Genomic DNA, 23283 nt, shown 5'->3' with positions numbered 1-23283 from the left:
CCCATTTGGCTAGAAAGGACAGATTCCTTTCTTTTAAGCCTCCCAAACCAAGCCCTCCATCCTCTTGGACCTTAGAAACCAGCTTCCATAGCTAAGTGATTAATCTTTCCTCCTTTATGACCTTTCCAGAAGTTCATCATCATTTTCTCCAACTTAGATAGCACCTTTCCTGGCATAAAAAGGGAAGCCATATAGCAAGCAGGAAGATTTGAAAGTATTAACTTACAAAAGGGTTGCTCTTCCTCCACAAGAAAGGTTGTATCTTCTCCTTTTGTCCAGCTTGCCTTGTATTTTATCAATATTCGGCTGCCAAAAATCCGTCTTCTTTGGGTACCCTCCCAAGGGTAGGCCAAGGTACATAAAAGGAAGATCTTCAAGTATACAATTTAATCTAGCAGCCACTGAAAACAGCTTGTCATTTTCAATATTTATGCCACATAGGGCTTATTTCTCCTAATTGATTTTTTGGCCGGAGCACCATTCAAAAAGATCCGGAGTTTTCCGAAGATCATCTATCATTTCGTCTTCATATTTGCAAAAAATTAAAGTGTCATTTGCAAATTGTAAGATTGAGACATGGATTTTTTCTTTTCCCACCATAAAGCCTTCATATTTCGTCTTTTCATGCAGTCTTGTAATTAAACACTAAGCACTTCACTTACTAAAATGGAATAAGAAAGGAGAAAGAGGATCCCCTTGCCTAATTCTTCTAGTTGCTAAAATTCTTTCTCTTGGTCTTCCATTTATGAAAATGGAGAACTTTGGATTGGAGTTGCATCCCATTATCCAAGAGATTCATTTGTGATTGAAATTTTTTCCGTGAAGCATCTTCTCAAGGAATTCTCAATCCACTCTATCAAATGCTTTTTTAAGTCAAAGCGGTAGGTTTCACCCTTTTTTCTTTTTGGATCTATAGTTTTCCATGGCTTCATTGGCGATGAGGATGGGGTCAAGAATTTGTCTCCCCTCAATGAATGCACTTTGAGTTGGGCCAATTAGGAGATATCTTCACGGTAGCATTGAATGGTATAAAGCCAGACTTGTTGTCAAGGGGTTCATTCAAACCTATGGAATTGATTATCGAGAAACTTTTGCTTTTGTTAATAAAATTAACATTGTAAAACTCTTAGGTTTGAAAGAATTAGAATACATAATTCCATTCACTAAAGTTATGAATATGTACAAGTGTACAAGAGTGACCAAAGAAGGAAAGCATAGAAAAGGAAAATAATATAACAAAGATATTTACCATAATGGAAAATTCTAACAATAGAACTATAACACTACCCCTCAAGTTGGAGCATATATATTAATCATACCCAACTTATTACATAGATAATCTATATGTGTTCCATCCAATGCTTTCGTGAAGATATTTCCTAATTGTTCTCCAGTCTTCACATATCCTGTAGATACCAACCCTTGTTGAATTTTCTCATGTACAAATTGGCAATGAACTTCAATATGTTTAGTCCTTTCATGAAATACTGGATTAGACGCAATATGAAGTGCTGCTTGACTATCACACCACAACTTTGTCAGTGGTGATTTCAAATCCCAGCTCAACAAGAAGTTGATATGTCTAAATCAATTCACACACAGACTGTGCCATTGATGTATACTCTGATTCCACAGTTGAACGTGACACCACATTTTGCTTCTTACTCTTCCAAGAAATTAAATTACCACCAACAGAAACACAATACCCTAAGGTTGATCTTCTGTTTTCTTTAGATCTTGCCCAATCGGCGCCTGAGAAACATTCAATATTAGTATGACCATAATCCTTATATAATAAACTACGCCTGAGAGCACCCTTCAGATAACATAGAATCTGTTCCAATGCAACCCAAGGATCAACTATAGGGCATGACATGTACTGACTCACAATACTTACTGAATAGACTGTGTCGGGTTGAGTCACTGCAAGGTAATTAAGTTTTCCCACTAACCTCCTATATCTTTCAGGATCTTTTAGCAATTCTCCATCTTTTGTGAGTTGTAAGTTGGGCATCATTGGGGTACTACATGGCTTAGCCTTTAGCTTCCCTATTTCAGTCAACAAGTCAAGTACATATTTTCTCTGTGATAATAGTATTCCTTTCTTGCTTCTTATTACCTCAATTCCTAAGAATTATTTCAACATGCCCAAATCTTTTGTATAGAATCGACTATGAAGAAAGGTCTTTAGGGACTGGATACCTAAAACATCATCACCAGTAATCACAATATCATCCACATAAATGACTAACAAGATGACACTACCCTCAGATCTCTTAAAAAAGACCGAATGATCTGACGTCCTCTTCCGTATTCCAAAGCTTTCAATCACCTGACTAAATTTACCAAACCAAGCCCATAGACTCTGCTTTAATCCATACAAAGATTTACGAAGGCGACACATCGTTCCATTCTCCCCTTGAGCAACAAACCCTAGTGGTTGCTCCATATACACCTCTTCTTGAAGATCATCATGAAGAAATGCATTTTTAATATTAAGCCGATGTAAAGGCCAATGATTGATTGGAACTAATGAAATAAACAACCTCACATATGCCATTTTTGCTACATGAGAAAAAGTATCAGCATAGTCAACACCATAAGTTTGTGCGTAGCCTTTCGCTACAAGGCTCGCTTTTAACCGAGCAACAGAACCATCGGGATTGACTTTAATTGCAAACACCCATTTGCAACCGATAGCCTTCTTTCATGCAGGGAGAGAAACTAAATCCCAAGTACAATTGTCATGAACAGTTTTAGGGATGGATACAGACTCTTAAGGATGCAATGAATGAACATGTGGAAGGCGACAAATGGTTATATGAAACAAAAGAGGAAATAGCATGAGCACATGTACGTTTACCTTTACAAAGAGCAATAGGAAGATCATCACTTGTTTCTGGATCCAATGACGAAGAAGACTCTGGTATAGGGCATGGAACCGAAGGAGACGAAGAAGTCTCTGGTACAGGGCATGGAACTGAAGGAGGTTGTCGTCGAGTATAGACCTTAACGATGGGTGAAAGAGTAGAGGTAGCCACAGGTAGAGATGAATCAGGAAGAGGATCGGAAGGACAAATAACTGTGTAGACAAGGAAATCATCCTCTAATTCCTTATGCTCCCCTTGACTCTTATTCGAAGAGAAAGACGGTGATGAATGAGGTATGTTCAAAAAACGTGACATCAGGAGAGACGAAATATTTATTTAGACTAGGACAATAACACTGATACCCCTTTTGAACACGAGAATAACCAAGGAAAATACATTTTAAGGACTTTGAATCCAGATTGGTGGTATGCTGAGGTTGAACATCTCGAACGAAGCAGGTACAACCAAATATTTTGGGTGGAATGGGAAACAAATGTTGCTTGGGGCATAAAGTACGAAAAGGTATCTCACCCTTAGGAATGGAAGAGGGCATGCGATTTATTATGAAACAAGCTGTGGAAACATGCATCTGAAACATCAAGGTCTGGCTATCTCAAGGAGATGACGATTCTTTCGTTCTGCAATCCCATTTTGAGATGGAGTATCGACACAAGAAGATTTATGAAGAATGCCATGGGCATCTAAATAAGACTTGAGTGCATGAGAGAAATATTCCTTAGCATTATCGGTCCGTAGGATTTTAAGAGCACCACTAATATGAGTTCGAATTTTAGCATGGAAGTTACGAAAATGAGAAGGTAACTCATAACGACTTTTCACTAAATATAACCACGTAACACCAGAATAGTCATCGACAAATGTAACAAAATACCTAAACCCTCCTTTGGACTCAATAGAACATGGACCCCAAACATCAGAATGGACTAATTCAAAAGGAGCACTCGCTCGTTTATTGACTCGAGGATACAAACTCAAACGATGAAATTTAGCAAATTGACACGACTCACAATCTAAAGAAGACAAATGTTGAAGTTGTGGATGAAGACTCTTCAACACAGAGATAGACGGATGACCCAAACGACAATGCTCTTCAAAGGCAGACGACACGCTTAAGCATGTGATGGCCGTAGGTGTTTGTGGTTCAAAGATGTAAAGACCTCCAATTTCACGCCCTTTACCAATAGTCTGCTTCATCGTAAGATCCTGAAATAAGCAATAACCAGGAAAAAAAGGAGACAACAATGAAGATCACGAGTGAGTTTACTGACCGAAATCAAATTAAACAAGAAATGTGGTAAATTTAAAACTAATGACAAAGAAATTGATTCAGTAAGATGGACGGTTCCTAATCCTAAAACGGGAGTGGAGCTTCCATCAGCTATAGTGACATTAGGTGAAGAGATAGATGTACAAAGGTTAGAGAATAAACTAGGGTTACCTGTCATATGGTCTGTAGTGCCAGAGTCAATGACCTATTTTGACGTGGAGGAAAGAAGGCATTTAGAAATGTTACCTGTCTCTACGATGGCCATAATGGGAGTATAAGATGATGCCTTCAATGACTCTTGATACTATTGAAATTTAGCAAACTCCTCTGCAGAAATCGTAATTGACTTGTCAAGATTATCAGGAGTAGAAGCGATATGTGCAGAGGGTGATGACACCCTCTGACCATTATTCATCACTCTTCTGCATTCACGTTTTGTATGGTCAGGTTTATGACAGTAATAGCAAACAACACCTCCTGGATTTGATCTTTGATTATTGGGATGACCTTTGGAGCTATTTGATTCAATCCCCTTATTACCTCTATAATCATTTGTGCGACCAATCAAAGCACTACTAGAATCGGATGACATAACTGCTTGTGTCTTCTTTGTACGAAGTATTTGAGTGTAAGCTTCTTCTAACGATGATATATTTGAGCTCGACAACCCTTGATCTTTGGCCATCTCATATTTATGTGCAAGACCTACTAAAAAACTCATGTTAAACAACTTTTCACGTTGAGCCATTAGAACTTTGGATCTGTGCTAATTGGCATCAAGGCATTGAATTCCGCACATGTATTTTTAACCTCTATGAAGTAGCTTGTAAGAGATTTTTCTCCTTGATCAAGTTGATATAGAGTCTTACAAACATCAAACATTATTAATATTCTTTTTTCCAGAATAAAGGAAATCCAAATATTTCCAATAGTTCCTTGATTGATTCTCAGTAATTTACTAGTTCAACAATTTCACGGTCAATAGAATTCTTGATTTGTAGAAGCATTCTTGAATCGTCCTGCCACCAAATTATTTTATTAGCATCAATCGGTGGCTCTTCCGTGGTGTGATCATCCATCTCTATGCTCCTAATAAAGTGGCGAACATTTGATCTCCATGAATAGTAGTTGGATCCATTCAACTTATGTTCAGTTACTTCTGACACCATAGGAACCATCTCAGACATGACTACTAGTTTCTTATCAGCCATTACCTCAAACAATAGACACTGAACAGAAGAGAATCAAACCGTAATTTACCAAAGAGATGTCTTTAAAAGCAATGAGTATATAGCCCAAACGAATACACCACCGAGAAGAGTTAACAAAACCGAGGAAACCCACAGAAGACGACCCAAAACAGGTGGCGCACGTGCCTACACGCACGGCATCTAGATCAACGACAGAACGGAAAAGGTGGCGTGTGAACCTCACGTGCTGGTCAGATGGAGTCCGGATTTTGGGGTTCTGTACATCGATGGTTGGGCTCCTTGACAAACTGGGCGGTGTCAAAAAAAATACTTTTTTTTTTTTTTCTAGTGGCGGCGGCAGCGGCTGATGGCTAATGGTGGTGAACAAACCGAAGACGATGACTGTGAGCAAAAGTTTAAACTCACCCCTCCACAAAATCCTAGACGTAAATTTTCAAACCCTAAGGTTCACAAAACCCTAAATTTGTTTAGAGGGCTCTAATACCATGTAAAACTCTTAGGTTTGAGAGAGAATCAGAATACTCTATTCATTCACCAAAGATATGAATACAAGTGTACAAAGCATAGAAAAGGAAAGAAATATAACAAAATATTTACAATAATGGAAAACCTTAACAATAGAACTATATCACTCCTAATAAATGGCGAACATTTGATCTCCATGAATAGTAATTAGATTCATTCAACTTATGTTCAATTACTTTTGATACCGTAGGAACCATCTCAGACATGATTACTAGTTTCTTGTCAGCCATTAACTTAAAAAAGAAACATTGGATAGAAGAGAAGCTAACCCTAATTTATCAAAGAGATGTTTTTCTTTTTTTGAAATGAACAACAAACAGTGAGTATATAGTCCAAACAAATACACCATCAAGGAAAGGAAGCAACTCCGATGGCACCTCCAGAAGACGAGCAAAAATAGGTGGTGCACGTGCCGGTGCGTGGATCCACGATAGAAGGAAGAAGTAACGCTTGAGCTTCATGTGCTGATTATATGGATGTTGGACTTTGGGGTTATGTAGATTGGCGGTTGAGCTCCTCGGTGGATTGGGCGGTGTCGAAAAATAGCGAAGAAAAACGACCCTTCCTTTTTTTTCCAATGGAGGTGGCTGACGGCTGAAGACGAACAGGGGTGGCAGCTAACGGCGGCGATGAGCAAAAATATAAACTCACCCCTCCACAAAACCCTAGATGTAACACAAACAGGTTCTAAATTCTCAAACCCTAATTTTCTAGAGCTCTGGTACCATGTAAAACTCTTAGGTTTGAGAGAATCAGAATACATAATTCCATTCACTAAAAATATGAATATATACAAGTGTACTCCCAAAGAAGGAAAGCATAGAAAAGAAAAATATAACAAAGATATTTACAATAAAGGAAAACCTTAACAATAGAACTATAACAAACACCATTAGAATCCTTTTATCTATTGCAATTAATTTTGATTGGCCACTCTATCAACTCGATGTTAAGAATGTCTTTCTCAATGGAGATCTTGAAGAAGTATATGGACTTGCCACTTGGCTTTGAGGTGGATCTTGGAATTAATCAAGTTTGCAAGTTAAAGAAATCATTATATGGCCTCAGTCACCTAATTCCTGGTTTGAACGATTTGGAATAGTAGTTATGAGCCATGGATTCATTCGAAGTTAGGCTGATCACACTATGTTTTATAGACATACTAGAAGTCTGGAAATGTCAAAGTGGTTGTTATGATAGTGTATGTTGATGATATTATTCTTATAGAAAATGATGACATAGGATTGACTACAGAGAAAAAAAAACCTAGCTAATGATTTCCAAATTGAGAAGTTTAAAGTATTTTCTAGGGTTGGAATTTTCTAGGTCCAAAAATGGCATCCTGGTCAACCAAAGGAATAAGGAATTATATTATGGATCTACTAGAAGTGACCAGATTACTTGGGTGCAGAACAGCATTCCATTGAGCATAATTTAAAATTGCAAATTGTAACAGAGAAGGAGATAAAAAACAAAGTACAATATCGAAGGCTTGTAGGAAGACTTATATCTCTCTCTCACATACGCCCAGAAATTGCTTTTACAGTTAGTATGGTAAGTCAGTTCATGCAAATTCCTGGATCAACTCACTTTGAAGCAGTTTATAGAATCATCAGATATTGGAAAGGTACTACAGGAAATGGCATATTGTTTAAGAAATATGGTCACCTACATGTTGAAGTTTACACTGATGCTGATTGGGCAGGTGGCACCTTGGATAGAAGATCTACTTATGGTTACTGCTCCTTTGTTGGAGGGAATCTAGTTACATGGAGAAGCAAAAAATAAAGTGTGGTGGCTAAAAGTAGCAGAGAAGCAGAATTTAGGGCGTTAGCCCATGGTATTTGTGAACGTATATGGATAAGAAGTTGGAAGAACTGAAATTCTCTCGTATGATGCCCATACGTACTTATTGTGAGAACAAGGCAACAATTTCCATTGCCCCACAATCTAGTCCTCCATTATAGGACAAAACATATTTAAGTTGATCGACACTTCATAAAAGAGAAGATTGATGCTAGAGTAATTTGCATGTCATACCTTCCCATAGCAGAACAAATTGTTGATGTGTTAACTAAAGATCTCCTAAAGTGGCAATTCAATAATTTAATTGACAAGCTAGCAATGAATGATATTTTTACACCAGTTTGAGGGGGAATGTTGATTATTTCATTTGTTTGTTAAATATATTTTTTGTATTTATTGTAATCAGTTTTGATGTTTTTATATTTTTTCTTTATTTTATCGAGGGTTTCTTTTATTTAAGAAACCCTTTCATTCTCAAATAATAATAAGTGAAAAGTAATATTTTAAGCACTAATTAATCAAAGAAACTAATCTTAATCCTAATAAACCAAGGAAACTAATCCTAATTTTAATCAATTAAGGATTAGACGAAGATAAGCTTCCTACTACATCAGTAGTTGAATTACAAGTTTGGTCCTGAACTTCTTGAATGTTTGTCTCTTTTCACATCAATATTTTTAGAAGCAAGCAGAAAGGGACACATCTCTGTAATGATTGTCATTCTTTCTTTCCTTCTATACTACTGTAATAAATTGTAAATGTCTTGACATCTGTCATCTACTTGTCAAAAAGTATTGGCATTCGCTTTGAGTAGTGAATGGCTAGATTAATGGCTAATTTGTATAATTATACTAAAAATGAGGTTGAAGTAATTGTATATTGCATTGATCTCTATCTAATATGCTTGTGTTCTTCTCTTTCACACCTTTTTCCCATAATTTTTTCAACTTTGTTCTTTGTGGTCTTCACATTTTCTATATATTACTGAAGGAACATTTGATTTTGTCTCACGCACAGAAGTTAAAGTGCGTGGGTTTTGGTCGTCAGAATTTTTTTATTCAGTTAGCATGGGATTTTAATTTCTTATTACGTCTTTTCTAAATGCATAGGAGGTATATTCGATCAAACTTCCTGGAGAACCAAAGCTAGGAGAAGGAAAACCTGAAAACCAAAACCATGCTATAGTTTTCACTCGTGGAGATGCTGTTCAAACTATTGACATGAACCAGGTGCGTACAGTTCCTCTCTGGTGCACTCACAAGCAGCTACTTCTATTATAATAGTAGTCCCTAATTGGGAGTGTTTATCAGCAACTGGGTTCAAAGGATAAGTTAACAATTCAATATTCAATGTGCATTCATCGACGATGCAGAAAGGTCAATAAGATGCTAGTGCATTGTGGCACATTCTTATAGGAGAAGTTGTCCTTCCTTTGACTTTCTGGGATGCTTTATTCTTGTTATTTGCATTGTTAACTTAGTACATAACTACTTCACTGTAATGCATTGTTCGAGTTGTTTGTATGAATATACAATCATAATTCTGTAAAATACTCTTGGCTTAAGTAGGACAACTATCTTGAAGAGGCAATGAAAATGAGAAATCTTCTGGAGGAATTTCATGGAAAGCATGGGCTTCGCCCTCCTACCATCTTAGGCGTGAGAGAGCATGTATTCACTGGAAGGTTTGTTTAATTATTTTGTGGCTTTGGTGATAGGGGCTTTGCTCTGTATTAATGTTCTTTAAGCATATTCTGTTGGATGTGTTCATGCAGTGTCTCTTCGTTAGCATGGTTCATGTCCAATCAGGAAACTAGCTTTGTAACCTTGGGACAACGTGTTTTGGCAAGTCCACTCAAGTGAGTTGTCTCAATCTGTTCTTGATTGTGTCTTGTTTTTTGTGTCTTCTGTCTTATAGGTCTACATTTTGTAGTCTGTTAATATTGATGTATTTATTTTCTTTTCTTCATTAAGGAACAGATATTTCCTTTTCAAAAAAAAAAAAGAAAAAAATCTATTCGTGATTGATTTATAAAATGTTATACGATATGATAGAGTTGATATAGTATTACCAAAGGAAAGATTGTCGAAAGAAAAAAAAAATCTCTGTTTGACAAAAAAATCTCTATTTGACAGGGTTTCTTCCAATATTAATTGCATTCCAAAATTCATTCCAAAGTTTTTTCAGATGTTAAATCACCAAATCTAAAAGCTTAAGCGGATGGGTTATGATAAATTTAAGTATATCAATACTTCAACAAAGGTTTTGTGATCTGTATGGAAGGTATTTTAAATCATTGATTTGATGCTTGATGTCTATATTGTTATTATTTAGTGTATAACACGGAGGTGCTGCTTTAATTGCTGAGAGGTGAAATGTCTTCCTCAACTAGCCATCCTCAATTTTTGCACTCATGTTAAATCCACAATTTTCGTGAAAATTTTTCAGAGTTCGAATGCATTATGGGCATCCTGATGTGTTTGACCGTATATTTCATATAACTCGAGGTGGCATTAGCAAGGCATCACGTGTGATCAACATTAGTGAGGATATATATGCAGGTTATTTATATTGTGGAATTTTGTTTAAGTTTTTACAGCATTTATTTATTAATTTGCAAACCATCTCAAGTCTTTTTTTTTTTTTTTTTTTTAATAATCTGCATTTATTTGTGTACTCGGTGGTAACAGGTTTCAACTCCACTTTGAGACAGGGTAACATTACACACCACGAGTACATTCAGGTTTGATGTCATTATGTTCGTCTATTTCAGTTGAACCTCCTTTGACTTCGGATTTTTAATGATCAACTACTCCGTTAAGGTTGGAAAAGGAAGGGATGTTGGGTTAAATCAAATAGCCCTGTTTGAAGGGAAAGTAGCTGGTGGGAATGGAGAGCAAGTTCTCAGCAGGGATGTTTACAGGCTTGGGCAACTTTTTGATTTCTTCAGAATGCTTTCGTTTTATTTCACAACTGTTGGTTACTACGCATGTACAATGGTTGGTTCACTACCATTTCTTTTCCCTTCCATTATATTATTGTTAGTCAGTGCAAATGATTTTGCTAGTGTCCGAAGTTTTCTCCTTACTAAGTTCTTTTTGTTTAACGCAGATGACAGTTCTTGTGGTTTACATTTTCTTGTATGGACGGGTTTACTTGGTAATTGACATTTTTCACATCCATGCATGTCATAATTTTGTTACAAAACTAGTAATATTCATGACCATTTGGACAGGAAAAGTTTTGTTTCGTGTTTTTGCAAATGCTTCCTTCTATGATTATATTTTGGGTGCTCTGTTTTTATGTAATATTTCAATTGTAATGTACGTAGTATGATTTTACTTAATGCCATTAAGTATTAAGAAAAGTTATTTGTGCTTGTGATTTTCTTAGTTATTTAGTGAAGATGTCCATACCATTGATTAATGCGTCTATATCTATGTGTTAACAATCTGTTTATCACTATATATTATTGATCAAATACTGTTAATTATGTTCAAAGTTTGATTAGTTAAGTTTCTTCGTGCTCAATACTGCCTATTTAGTTTCCTCCTACAATGGTATATTCAAAGATTGATTAGTTGTGAAAGAGAGACATATCAATTTGTCTTAAAAAATTTCAGGCCTTTGCTGGACTTGACGAAGCAATCTCAACAAGAGCAAAAATGCTGGGAAACACAGCATTGGATACTGCACTGAATGCTCAGTTTTTGTTCCAGATTGGAGTTTTTACAGCAGTCCCTATGATAATGGGTTTTATACTTGAACTTGGACTGCTGAAGGTAATCTATCAATTTGTTTTAACAGGTTGTTTTCGTTAAAAATGATTTATTTTGATAAAAATAAGGAACAGTTTTTATTCTTGCTCACAAGAAAAATCAAAACTATACGCAAGACTAAGGAGACTGCAAAAAATGGATGAAAGGTTGCTTAAAAAGTAAAAATTTCTGTAGAGGCAAAAATACTCTCTTCCAGACATGAAAAAGGAACAAGATTCTATTACTACTGGAGATATTTTTTTTATTGCTATTACTACTGGAGACTTACAAAGCTGGACTTCTAGCCTTTTAGTTACAAAAGTCATTCTCTCAATTATATTTCATTTTATCTTGTTTATCCTAAAATTTCTTCAGCTACTATCCTTCACCATTTTTCTTCAATTACATTGTTGATATAATGTGGATAACTCTGACTAGGCCTTTAATATTTATGCCTCCATATAATTTGGATTAGCCTTATCCTTTTTCTAGGAAAGATTTAAGCAAGATCTTAGGTTCTCAGCTACTTGCACCACATTCTAGAGAGAGAAGATAATCCCAGGAGCAACTGGTGAAAATATTCCAATCTTCACAATAAACCGTAAATGGGGGATTCAGATTTATTTGAGGATGTGTTTGCTATTAATTCTGGAAATCAATTCTTCACTGGGTAATAACAACCTAGTCTTGAGGAACTGTTTTATGAGCCATAGATCTCCTTATTGAATCCACCATACCTTTAGCCAACATGTTATCTGAATCCACCAACCTAGTCCTGAGGAACTGTTTTATGAGCCAGAGGTCTCCTTATTGAATCCACCATACCTTTAGGCAACATGTTATCTGATGATTTAGTGGTCTCAATTATATGGGGAGAAAAAATATATATAATTCTTCCCAAAATCTCATTGTCCCGCCAAATTTCATCAGGAGTTTTAACTCAGTAGAATTAGACTCAAATTTTCTAATGTCATGGACTTCCATCACTCGGTAAAATTAGGTCAAATTTTTTAGGCGTGTAGGACAATGTGCACATTATATAGGTTCTAAGGTGATCTTTGGGACATAGGGTAACCAATGGGTCGGACCATATCAAATCGGACTCTTTTGACGCACTGCTAAATTATTACTCCAGATTCATTAAGAGCTTTCTGGTAATATTCATACAATATTTTTGTTTGTATTATTTTATATTTGCAGGCTGTTTTTAGCTTCATAACTATGCAGCTTCAGTTATGTTCTGTCTTCTTCACATTCTCATTGGGGACCAGAACACATTATTTTGGAAGAACTATTCTCCATGGTGGTGCCAAGGCATGTCTTGTTCCATTTGTCTAATCTAAACAAAAAACAACAAGTTATTGACATTTTTCTCATTACAAACTTCAAACATTTGTGTTTGTACAATTCTCCAGTATCGAGCAACTGGTAGAGGTTTTGTGGTCCAGCACATCAAATTTGCTGAAAATTATCGGCTCTACTCAAGAAGTCATTTCATCAAGGCGTGAGTGATTCAGAGTTTTTTTTTTAGTTCTTAGGATTTTATTGTGTTGGCTTGTTTGATAACCACTTAGTTTTGGTTTTTGGTTTGTGGTTTTTGAAAATGAAGCTTATAAACACTATTTCTTCCATCAAGTTTCATGGATTTGTTATCCACTTTTTACCCATGTTTTCAAAATCCGAGCTAATTTTTTAAAACTAAAAATTAAAAAATTTATAAAAAAAAATATCTTGTTTTTGTTTTTGATTGACTAAGAATGAAATTGGGTAGAAATAAGCATAAATTTCAAAAATATCAAACAAAAAAGTCATTATTAGCCCCTAACTTTTTGTTTTGGATTTGTTATTGCTTGTCACTGTGAATGTGTAAATTATGATAAGAGCTTTTCTCAGGCTTGAGGTGGCATTGCTTCTTATTGTCTACATTGCGTATGGGTATTCAGAAGGAGGTGCAAGTTCTTTTGTTTTACTTACTCTCAGCAGTTGGTTCCTCGTAATTTCGTGGCTCTTTGCTCCTTATATCTTCAATCCATCTGGTTTTGAGTGGCAAAAGTACGTCTGACTATAGTTGTTCTAATTTTTCTTTTTTTTAAAAAAAAAAAAAAAGAAAAGAAAAGAAAAGAAAGTTCCTTTTCAAGTTATATTTAATCAGAATGTTCTGGTTCTTACAAATCGATACTCTGATTTTACTTAATTATCAGGACTGTAGAGGATTTTGACGATTGGACGAGCTGGCTATTCTACAAAGGGGGAGTAGGGGTTAAGGGAGAAAACAGCTGGGAGTCATGGTGGGATGAAGAACAGGTGAATGAGCTTTGATAGAATATTATTAAAGAGCTCATATTGTATTTCGTGTACTTTCGAAGCATCATTTTTTTATCTAAAGTAAAATTTATCAATATATTAGTTAAGTTTTCATTTGTGTTTGTTAGTAACTCAAAATTGCAAATTAGTTTTTGAGTTGGTCTAGTCAATTCCTAGTTTCTAAGAAATAGTTAAGTTATTTTTAGTTGTAGTCAAGTCTAAGTTCCTATTCTTGTGGAGTTAGTGTGATTAGTTGCTAACATTGTGGAATCTATTTTTAGATTCAAGATATGTATTTATATGGAGTTTTCTAGAATGAAATTCACTCACTTCCCATTTTTCTCATTTTCCTCTCATTAGTTAGAACAACAGTGGTATCAGAGCTCTCAATTCTTAAGGGACTGTGAGTGAGAATCAGTGAAATATCTCCGAGAGAAACTGAGTGATACACCGGTGAGAGTTGTTAGAAATGGAATTAGGATCAAACAGTCTTTCTTCATTGGCTCCATCTGTGTTTGATGGTGAAAACTACTAGGCATGGGCTATCAGAATGCAAGCCTACATGGAAGGTTGTGATTATTGGGAAGCAATTGAGCAAGACTATGAGATTGCTCCACTTCCTGATAACCCAACAATACATCAGATCAAGACTCACAAGGAGAGGGTCACCAAGAAGACAAAAGCTCGAGCTTGCCTATATGTAGCGTCTCTCACCATATTTAACAGAATTATGGCCTTGAAATCGGCAAAGGAGATCTGAGAGTTCCTCACAGGTGAGTATGAAGGTGATGAGAGGATTAAAGGCATGAAAGTGTTGAACTTGGTGTAAGAATTCGAGAGAATGTAAATGAAGGATTCTGAGTCCATTAAAGAGTACTCAGATAAGTTGATTGAGATTGCTAACACGGCAAGAGCATTAGGAACCAATTTATCTGACAATAGATTGGTTCAGAAGATTCTAGTTTCAGTACCTGAGAGATATGAAGCAACCATTGCTTCCTTAGAAAATACTAAAGACCTCTCAAAACTCAAGGTGATAGAAGTGGTTAGTGCTTTGCAAGCACAAGAGCAGAGGAGGTTGATAAGACAAGAAGGAAACATTGAGGGGGCATTGAAAGCTAGAGTGCAGCAAGGAGAAGGTGGAAGAAAGAAGAAGGGAAGTGGTAGCAGTAGCTCAGGGTCTGCTGCAAAGGATGCTAGTAGTACATGCAAGCACTGTGAGAAGCAGAATCGTCCACATTTCAAATGCTGGAGAAGGCCAGATGTGAAGTGTAAAAGATGTCATTTATTGGGGCACATTGGACGATTCTGTAAGGAAGCAAAAACTCAACAGCAAGGAGGAGCACATGTTGTAGTACAGCAAAAAGAAGATGAACTCTTTGTGGCTACTTGTTTCTCATCGGTCATTCAATGTGATGGTTGGTTGGTTGATAGTGGGTGTACCAATCACATGACAAGTGACAAAGAGTTGTTCAAGGACCTTGACAAGTCATTCAAGTCAAGGGTGAAGATAGGAAACGGTGAGTATCTAAAAGTAAAGGGGAAGGGCATAGTGTCAATAGAGAGCTGTGCTGGAATCAAGTTGATTACTGAAGTGTTGTTTGTCCCTGAAATTGATCAAAACTTATTAAGCGTTGGTCAATTAGTAGAGAAGGGATTCAAAGTGTTGTTTGAAGAAGGAAAGTGCCTAAATTCTGATCCCAATGGGAATGAGTTGTTCAAAATAAAGATGCAACACAAGAGCTTCTCGTTGGATCCACTCGAGAAGGAGCAGATAACTTTCAAATGTCAAGTAAATGACATTGAGTTATGGCACAAGGGGTTGGGGCATTTTCATCAAATAGGGTATTCACAAGTTTGGAGAATTGATTTTTCTGAAACTTTTGCACCAGTTGCAAGAATGGACACAATTAGGTTGCTACTGGCTGTGTCAGCCCAACATGGATGGAAGGTGTATCAGCTAGATGTGAAGTCAACATTCCTAAATAGAGTGTTAGAAGAAGAGATCTATGTTGAGCAACCAGACGGATTCATCATACTAGGACAAGAGTAGAAGGTTTATTTGTTGAAGAAGGCTCTCTATGGGTTGAAGCAAGCTCCTAGGGCATGGTACAGCAAGATGGATGATCACTTGCTGAACTTGGGTTTTGTGTGAGTTGTTTTCAAGCTCTTAGGAGCAAGTTAGGTGTTTGCAGTATTTGAGTTAGGAGGAGAATGTTAGTAACTCAAAACTGCAAATTAGTTTTTGAGTTGGTCCAGTCAATTCCTAGTTTCTAGGAAATAGTTGAAGTTATTTTTAGTTGTAGTCAAGTTTAAGTTCCTATTCTTGTGGAGTTAGTGAGATTAGTTGCTAACATTGTGGAATCTTTTTTTAGATTCAAGATATGTATTTATATGGAGTTTTCTAGAATGAAATTCACACACTTCCCATTTTTCTCATTTTCCTCTCGTTAGTTGGAACAACAGTGTTAAATGTTCAGAATTTCATACATTAATTTTCAAATGTTAAAAATTGGTTTCATATAGTCACTTAGAAAATTTTATGTTACTTTAATCAACCATGTGAATCATTGCTATTTTGAAAATTCAAATTTCATTAATATTTATTGATGATTTTTATTTGAATTTAGTTCAACTAACAATAATTAAATATATTTACCAACATAAAGTATACTCCTTTTTAGTCGATTTACAAAATAAAATGCATCTGTTCAGGATAAGTCAATTTTTAATTTTTTCCAGATATGTTTGTATCTTACAATTAATCATTTTCTTTTAAGGAAAAATATCAGTTCTTTGACCAATGTGGATGGTGTTTTCCTAATTATAAATTTTGAATATTATACCGGTGATGCTATATCTAAATCAAAACTTCATCATAGTGTAACGTGCCTCTGTTTTCCTTAACTATTTTCTATCTTCTGATTTTTCCTCTTAGGCGCATATTCAAACATTCCGAGGTCAAATACTGGAGACAATTTTGACGGTGAGGTTTTTCATATTCCAATTTGGAATCGTGTACAAGCTCCATCTCACAGGAAAGGACACATCACTTGCGGTAACTTCGCATCCATGGCTGGCCTTTTCTTTTTATTGATAAGAAAATGAAAAAATCTGTGTTTAGTCAAATATTGAATTTAGACCTGTTTGCTGAACACGGTTGACGTAATTGTATTCTTCGTTGGTTTTGGCTGCTGGTATAATGAGCATGATCCAATTTAATTTAGATTTCGTATTCGCAGACTTACAAGTTTGTTGGTTTCTAATTGTGGAGAATTACCATAAGTACTTGGTTGTATTAAATTAATTGAAGTAGGTTACTTGTGTTGTGGATCATAACATTTCGGCTTGAAATATCTTTAGCTTGTACCTTGAAAATATAACTGTAGATTATGGGAATTGCTTCGACTCTTTATAGCGTGCAATCTTAGCTCAAATTGAGATCAATTACCTCTCTGTTCTAACAATTGTCTTCATGTTTAGTTATATGGTTTCTCGTGGGTTGTGCTCGTTGGGATTGTTTTGATATTCAAGGTTTGTACAAGTTCCTCGCTAACTCTTTACCTCACCCAATGATTTACTTTGCTCAAAGTTTTTTATACAGCTCATTCTAATCCATCTTTCTCTGTAGATCTTCACCTTCAGTCCTAAAAAATCAACGAACTTCCAGCTATTGATGAGATTTATTCAGGGTGTCACAGCCATTGTTCTGGTTACAGCTCTTGGTCTAATTGTTGGCTTTACTAACCTGTCAATAACCGATTTATTTGCAAGTGTTCTGGCATTTATTCCTACTGGATGGGCCATATTATGTGTAAGTTAAATACCAATAAATCGAGTAGATAGCGAACTGCTGGCAACTTTGTTTCTGATTGTTTGTCTCCTGGTTGTTTGGAACAGTTAGCAGTTACTTGGAAGAAAGTGGTGAGAAGTCTAGGCTTGTGGGACTCGGTGCGTGAATTTGCCAGGATGTATGATGCTGGGATGGGTTTAATAATATTCGTGCCGATCGCATTCTTGTCTTGGTTTCCATTCATTTCCACGTTCCAGTCTCGTCTGCTCTTCAACCAAGCTTTCAGCCGTGGGCTCGAGATCTCCCTCATCCTTGCTGGAAACAAAGCTAACGTCGAGACGTACTGATTTAACTAGAGGGCTCATTGCCAGTAATGTAGATAGATATAGTGTTGTACACTTTACTCAAATTTTCTGCATCATATATTCATTTCGGGGTTTTGATTCTTAGAAAAGCACTTAGATTTTTAGAGGGTGATCATGTATTGGTGTTTGTTTCAATAGGTTGGAGTGTGAAGTCAAGACTCAGTAATTTGTTTGATGTGTAAGGGTATTTATTAAATTACGGGGGCTTGGGGTTAAAATTAAGTTTTAGTCCTATTTTAGTTTGTTACTTTCATACATCAATTTTGTCTATATATTTAATTTAGTCTCTCAAATTGATTTTTTTTTTTTTGGAAAACCAACAATACAACAAGATTTAACAAGCTTTACTATTGAAAATACATAAATTAAAATTAAACATAGAGGCCCAAAATAACCGAATCAAATGGATATTTGAATTTAAACTTCTATTTTTAAGCACTTATGAAAAGAAAATGATTGAGTGGATGAAACACTGACCATAAATCAATTTGACATTTAACATGAAATTTAAACTTTCAACTCCAAAATAGGAGTAGGTATAATTTATTGAGTTATGAACAAGATGGTGGTTTGATATTAAATATCACTGACTAGAAAAATATCAATTTTTCAATGATGTTTGTGTCACTCAACTCCATATCGGTATTTCTAGAGTTTTATAACTGAATCAATTTTATTTAAGTGGAATAAATATTTTTAAGTTTTGAAGTTGTTTCATTTAAAATTCCAAAAAATTAACAATTGTATAAAATAAAATCATAAACCTAAATGATTGAATCAATTTAGACCTTTCATTATAATTCTATTTTCAAACCATTAATACATAAATTTTACATAGGTATAAGACTTCTTCCTACGGAAATGATTAACATTTATTATAAAGAGAGGTTAAAATCTAAAAAAAAAGAAGAAAAAATAGTAGTTATAGAGGAAAAAAACTAAGAAATAATAGCAAATCTCATCTCATTTACATTCAATTTTTTTACTTTATTTTACAAAAATTACCTATATTTTTTTCTTTTTCTTATAATCGAATACTCTAAATTGAGTTAGAGTTTAAATCAATACAATTATTGGTTTAGACTTTTAATTAATATCATTCAAAGTTTAGAGTTGGGGTGATCCGTATGAAAACATCCTAACAAAATGGAAAAATTTGCATGGATGACCCTTTGTAAAAGTATTAAATCTAATCTTTTGATTATGTTAAATCCTTGCTTATCCACAACTTATCACGTTGGGATATTCTAATAAACTAGACTAAGTGATAAAAAAAAATAAGCAAAAATTTAGATTTTATAGTTGTGTAAGGGATGATGGGTCATGGTTAGATTTTATAGATTTGTGAAAAGGTCGGACAAAAACCTCAACAAAATGTGAAGACAACGGAGGTGTCTCCGTTGTCTGGTTCGTAAAGCTAGCCATTGATGTTTTGGCGGGAAAGATTTTGACGGAGAAGAATTTGGTAAGTAAAATCGGGTATGGATTCTTGAGAACGATTCCTCCTCCTTCCATTTGATATTTGGCTTTTGCTCCATAATTGCAGCATATAAACTTGTCACCTCACTTCCTCTGCACCTGACGTATGTTGCTTCTCACAGCCCGTCATTTTCCTCCATGATTTTGATGTATTGGATTTTGTATTATCGTAACATTAGTAGTTTCTTTCAAATGATTTCATGTTCTCTCTTATTTGCAGTCAGAGAGGTCGACCAGATTAAGATAGGATGAAGCGAAACGATGGCGCTACCGCTGGAAGCTCAGAAGCGAAGGTTAGGTTTTCCCTTGTTTTATTGTTTTCTAATTGATTGGAGTGGGGGAACAAACACCAGTGGGACTCAATATTCAGTTGAACGATTTTTATTTTGTTCGTCTAGAAGGCAAAGGAAGTTTCCTCAATTTCTACGAGAGAGTTATGTTTACCATCTGAAGAACCAGAAAACAAGGTTAAGCATATTCTCTGTGATTTTGTATTTTATTTGAGTGCCAATGTTTGCACGCAGGATTAGAGATGTGTTTTGAGACTTGATAACTTGCGAGAATGATTTGTCATTTGGCTGTTAGATTGTTTAGTTCAATTTTTTTCTATATCGAAATGACATTTCTACATTTCTTCTTTCACATGTTTCATTTACTTCTTGATTATCCCGCTTCTAAATTCATGGTTTTCTATTTCATTGTTTATAATGATAGAAGAGGTTTGATCGTTCAGTGGACTCTATAAGCCAGCTGCCGCATGATATTCTAGTTTTCATCCTTTCTCTTCTACCACTGAAAGAAGCAACGAGGACCAGTACTTTGTCACATAGGTGGAGATGCTTGTGGTCCTATATCCCTTGTCTGAATTTTGATGCTCGGAAGAAGTTAATTGATCTACAACTTACAGACGAGAACTTGGAGAGTGAGGGACGACAGTATGTAAAATGGGTGAATCGAGTCATTGACTCGTACAAGGGTTCTAGTTTAGAAACATTAAGAATTCGGTTTAGTTTGGATTCAAAGTTTCAATGTGATGTTGATAGATGGGTCCAATTTGCAATCCAGTGGAACCTCAAAATGTTTGAGTTGAACTTATCTGATAGTTACGATTCTGGAAAGTATAGTCCTTGTTCTTTTCCACAATTATCTGGTGGACCAAAGGAGCATTTACCAAGAGCTATGTTTTCTAATTCAAGTGCTCTTACAACCCTGAAGTTGATAGCTGTTAATGTGGGTGGAGAAGTTCTGGAATGCTTTCTGACGAACTGCCCTCTCCTCGAAGTATTGTGTGTCGAGTATTCTCATTGTCTTGTGAGTCTCAGAGTTGTTGGTGCATCACTTAAATTAAGGCAGTTGGAAGTATGCATGTGCAACTACCTGGAGAGTTTAGAAATTTCTGCACCAAATCTTGAATCTTTTAAATATGTTGGACCCTGGTTAAGCATGCCACTCAAGAACACACCCAAGCTCCTGGAGACATATTTTGGAAGCGAGTTTGGTGTAGAGATAATCGACAACTTTTTCCTGCTCTCGAGGTACCCTTCACAACTGCAGAAACTTGTTCTGGACCTTGAGTTTGACTTCGTGGTTCGTATTGTATGTTTGTTCATTCCATCTTGATTCTTGAAGTGCAAGGAAGAATACATTTTTTTATGTACACATTCTTTTGTTTGGTCAATAGGAAAACCAAGGATTTCGCAAATGGCCTATTCTAGCAAATCTAAAGGAACTGAAGTTAATTGTGATAGCTGAAGGTCATTCTTCCCTTATTGGCTTCACATCCCTTATAAAAGCATCTCCTAGCTTGCTGAAGTTCACACTGAAGGTGAATGATTTTTTTTGCATTTTGGCCTATCTAAATTGTTGATGTCTGAACGTTGATTTTTTTTTTTTTTTTTTTCCCTTTTCTTTTGGCCAAACTTTGAAAGGGGAAGATAGTTTTTATGTGAAACACTTGCTATTGCTGGTGTTATAGTCTAAGAAGTACAGACATGGATACGGATACATGATATAATACGATATGATATGGCGATTCATTAATTTCTAAAAAACTATGATACGGATACGTTGAAGATACGTATTATATATATATATATATATATATATAATGTTTAATTAATTGTTATAATACATATTTTAAGTTAGATNCGGATACGTTGAAGATACGTATTATATATATATATATATATATATATAATGTTTAATTAATTGTTATAATACATATTTTAAGTTAGATTATAATAAGTTCAAGAAGAGAGTGAAAACTTGAAAAAAAAAATTCAGTAACGTCGAGTGATTGTTGAGTGACTAGAGTAGACGATAGAAAAGAAGTAGAAGATGAAAATCGAATAATGAAGTTGAGGATGAAAGAGGTGTGAATCATGATTTAAATAGTGAGAGAGAAGAGAAGAATGAAAATTTAATTATGTTTTAGGTTTTTTAAAAAAAAATTTATGCTTTATCATTTTTAATTTATTTTGTTTTGGATCGCTCGACTTTTATGTTTAGAAGTAATTTTAAAATGGTTGAAATCATTTTTGTCATTTTCAAAATCACCGTGAGACATGTTTAATTCTTCAAAACTAATTTTGATGATATAAAAATTGCATTTAAAAGTGTAAAATTGAAAATTAAATTAATTTTGAGTAATTAAAATTGTGTTTTTGAGTGATTTAAAAAATGAAAAAGTGATTTTTGATGATTTTAAAATCACTCCTAAACATACATTAAAATAAAATGGGCTGTAGGTTGGGCTTAAATTTGAAACAAAAAAATTGACCCACGTATTATCTGAAGCAAATATGCGTATCTGAAAATTAAAAATAAAAATAAAAAAATCCACGTATCTGTCACGTATACGTATCGTATCTGTATCTGATACCGATTCTCTGCACAATTAGAAGTATATGTACTTGTTAGGTTATAGTTTTCTTTTTTTCTTCAACCTGAATTGCTTCTAAATTATGTTGCAGTTAGACTATCTTGATATGTTTGAACAGCGAGCACTACGCAAGGTGAGAAAATTCCCTCATCAACACATCAAAGTGGTAGAATTGGTTGGCTTTGTTGGGAAACCAATTGATTTGGAGCTTGTCCAGTATTTCTACAAGAATGCTGTTGCACTTGAGGAGATCGTCTTTGATACGCGCAAGCCAAAATATATGGGAACTATATTTGAAAAGAAGCAAAATGCGGAGACTCTAGCAGGTAGAGAGTGCGCAAACAGTCTTCGATCGGATCTTTTTTCGGGAGTGAAGGTAACAATCATTTAGATATGGGATCAAAATTCTTGGCTAGTATCTGTGTACATATAGAACTATCCTTTTTGTATAGCTGAGGTTTTTTTGGAGGAATTTAGTATATTAAACCGTATGGAAAGTTCAGCCTGCAGTCCATTTTTGTTGTGTACATCCAAGAAGTTGGCAATGGATAGAAAGACTCTTTAGCTATCGTCTTGCTTCTGTGGTTTATGAAATGGTCTCCTTTAAATCAAACCATCAAAGACAGCTTAAAAGGCTATGTTTGTTGTTTTTTTCGCATTCTGCCGATAAGCTGGTTGAAATATACTTGGATAATATATGGATGTACCCATGAGTACGAATTCTATAAATTATGGTTGGATAATTTAGTAGATGTATAAAGAAGTACTTCCTCAAATGTAAATAAATATTTTCCTATTTTCAGTTATGCTTGGAGTGTCAAAGTGTTTATTTGATTCATATTCAAATCGATTATATTATGCTTTTATTAAGTTAGGTTCATGTTGACTATATAGCTCTCGTAATTCGAACATAAATTTTAATTTATTTCAAATAAAAGTAAACTAAATTATATACATGTAATCTTGTAAAATCCTCTAATAGATGAATAATTTATTTGTAAAG

At 35.1% G+C, this 23283-nt stretch overlaps 2 protein-coding genes across 16 annotated transcripts in view; both read left to right on the top strand.

Moving 5' to 3' along the window:
* LOC120070964 (callose synthase 10) overlaps positions 1 to 18213 on the top strand; it is a 75240-nt gene extending 57027 nt beyond the window's left edge. For both annotated transcript variants that reach the window (XM_039022921.1, XM_039022919.1), the window contains exons 36-51: positions 8810 to 8929; positions 9269 to 9384; positions 9475 to 9558; positions 10149 to 10261; positions 10391 to 10443; positions 10523 to 10699; positions 10812 to 10859; positions 11324 to 11482; positions 12659 to 12772; positions 12874 to 12962; positions 13352 to 13510; positions 13660 to 13762; positions 16701 to 16820; positions 17246 to 17296; positions 17394 to 17576; positions 17663 to 18213. In XM_039022921.1, the coding sequence (XP_038878849.1) occupies positions 8810 to 8929; positions 9269 to 9384; positions 9475 to 9558; positions 10149 to 10261; positions 10391 to 10443; positions 10523 to 10699; positions 10812 to 10859; positions 11324 to 11482; positions 12659 to 12772; positions 12874 to 12962; positions 13352 to 13510; positions 13660 to 13762; positions 16701 to 16820; positions 17246 to 17296; positions 17394 to 17576; positions 17663 to 17902 (1929 nt within the window). In that variant the 3' untranslated portion in view covers positions 17903 to 18213. The remainder of the gene's footprint in view (positions 1 to 8809; positions 8930 to 9268; positions 9385 to 9474; positions 9559 to 10148; positions 10262 to 10390; positions 10444 to 10522; positions 10700 to 10811; positions 10860 to 11323; positions 11483 to 12658; positions 12773 to 12873; positions 12963 to 13351; positions 13511 to 13659; positions 13763 to 16700; positions 16821 to 17245; positions 17297 to 17393; positions 17577 to 17662) is intronic.
* Positions 18214 to 19219: 1006 nt separating this feature from the next.
* LOC120070965 (FBD-associated F-box protein At5g60610-like) lies at positions 19220 to 22807 on the top strand. 14 transcript variants are annotated; one of them, XM_039022928.1, is made up of 7 exons: positions 19223 to 19385; positions 19467 to 19503; positions 19620 to 19692; positions 19801 to 19866; positions 20114 to 20986; positions 21081 to 21224; positions 22372 to 22807. In XM_039022928.1, the coding sequence occupies exons 3-7, from the start codon at positions 19648 to 19650 to the stop codon at positions 22669 to 22671; spliced, it is 1428 nt and encodes a 475-aa protein (XP_038878856.1). In that variant the 5' UTR covers positions 19223 to 19385; positions 19467 to 19503; positions 19620 to 19647; the 3' UTR covers positions 22672 to 22807. The 14 variants fall into 14 exon arrangements, with proteins under 14 accessions (XP_038878860.1, XP_038878859.1, XP_038878861.1 ...); XM_039022924.1 differs by having other exon boundaries at positions 19224 to 19385; positions 19798 to 19866; XM_039022932.1 differs by lacking the exon at positions 19467 to 19503 and having other exon boundaries at positions 19220 to 19385; positions 20117 to 20986.
* The last annotated feature ends 476 nt before the right edge of the window (positions 22808 to 23283 follow it).

Source organism: Benincasa hispida, chromosome 2, assembly GCF_009727055.1.
Source record: "Benincasa hispida cultivar B227 chromosome 2, ASM972705v1, whole genome shotgun sequence".
NCBI lineage: Eukaryota > Viridiplantae > Streptophyta > Magnoliopsida > Cucurbitales > Cucurbitaceae > Benincasa > Benincasa hispida.
The sequence above is the reverse complement of the archived record's forward strand: the minus strand, read 5'-3'. Positions and strand labels throughout refer to the sequence as shown.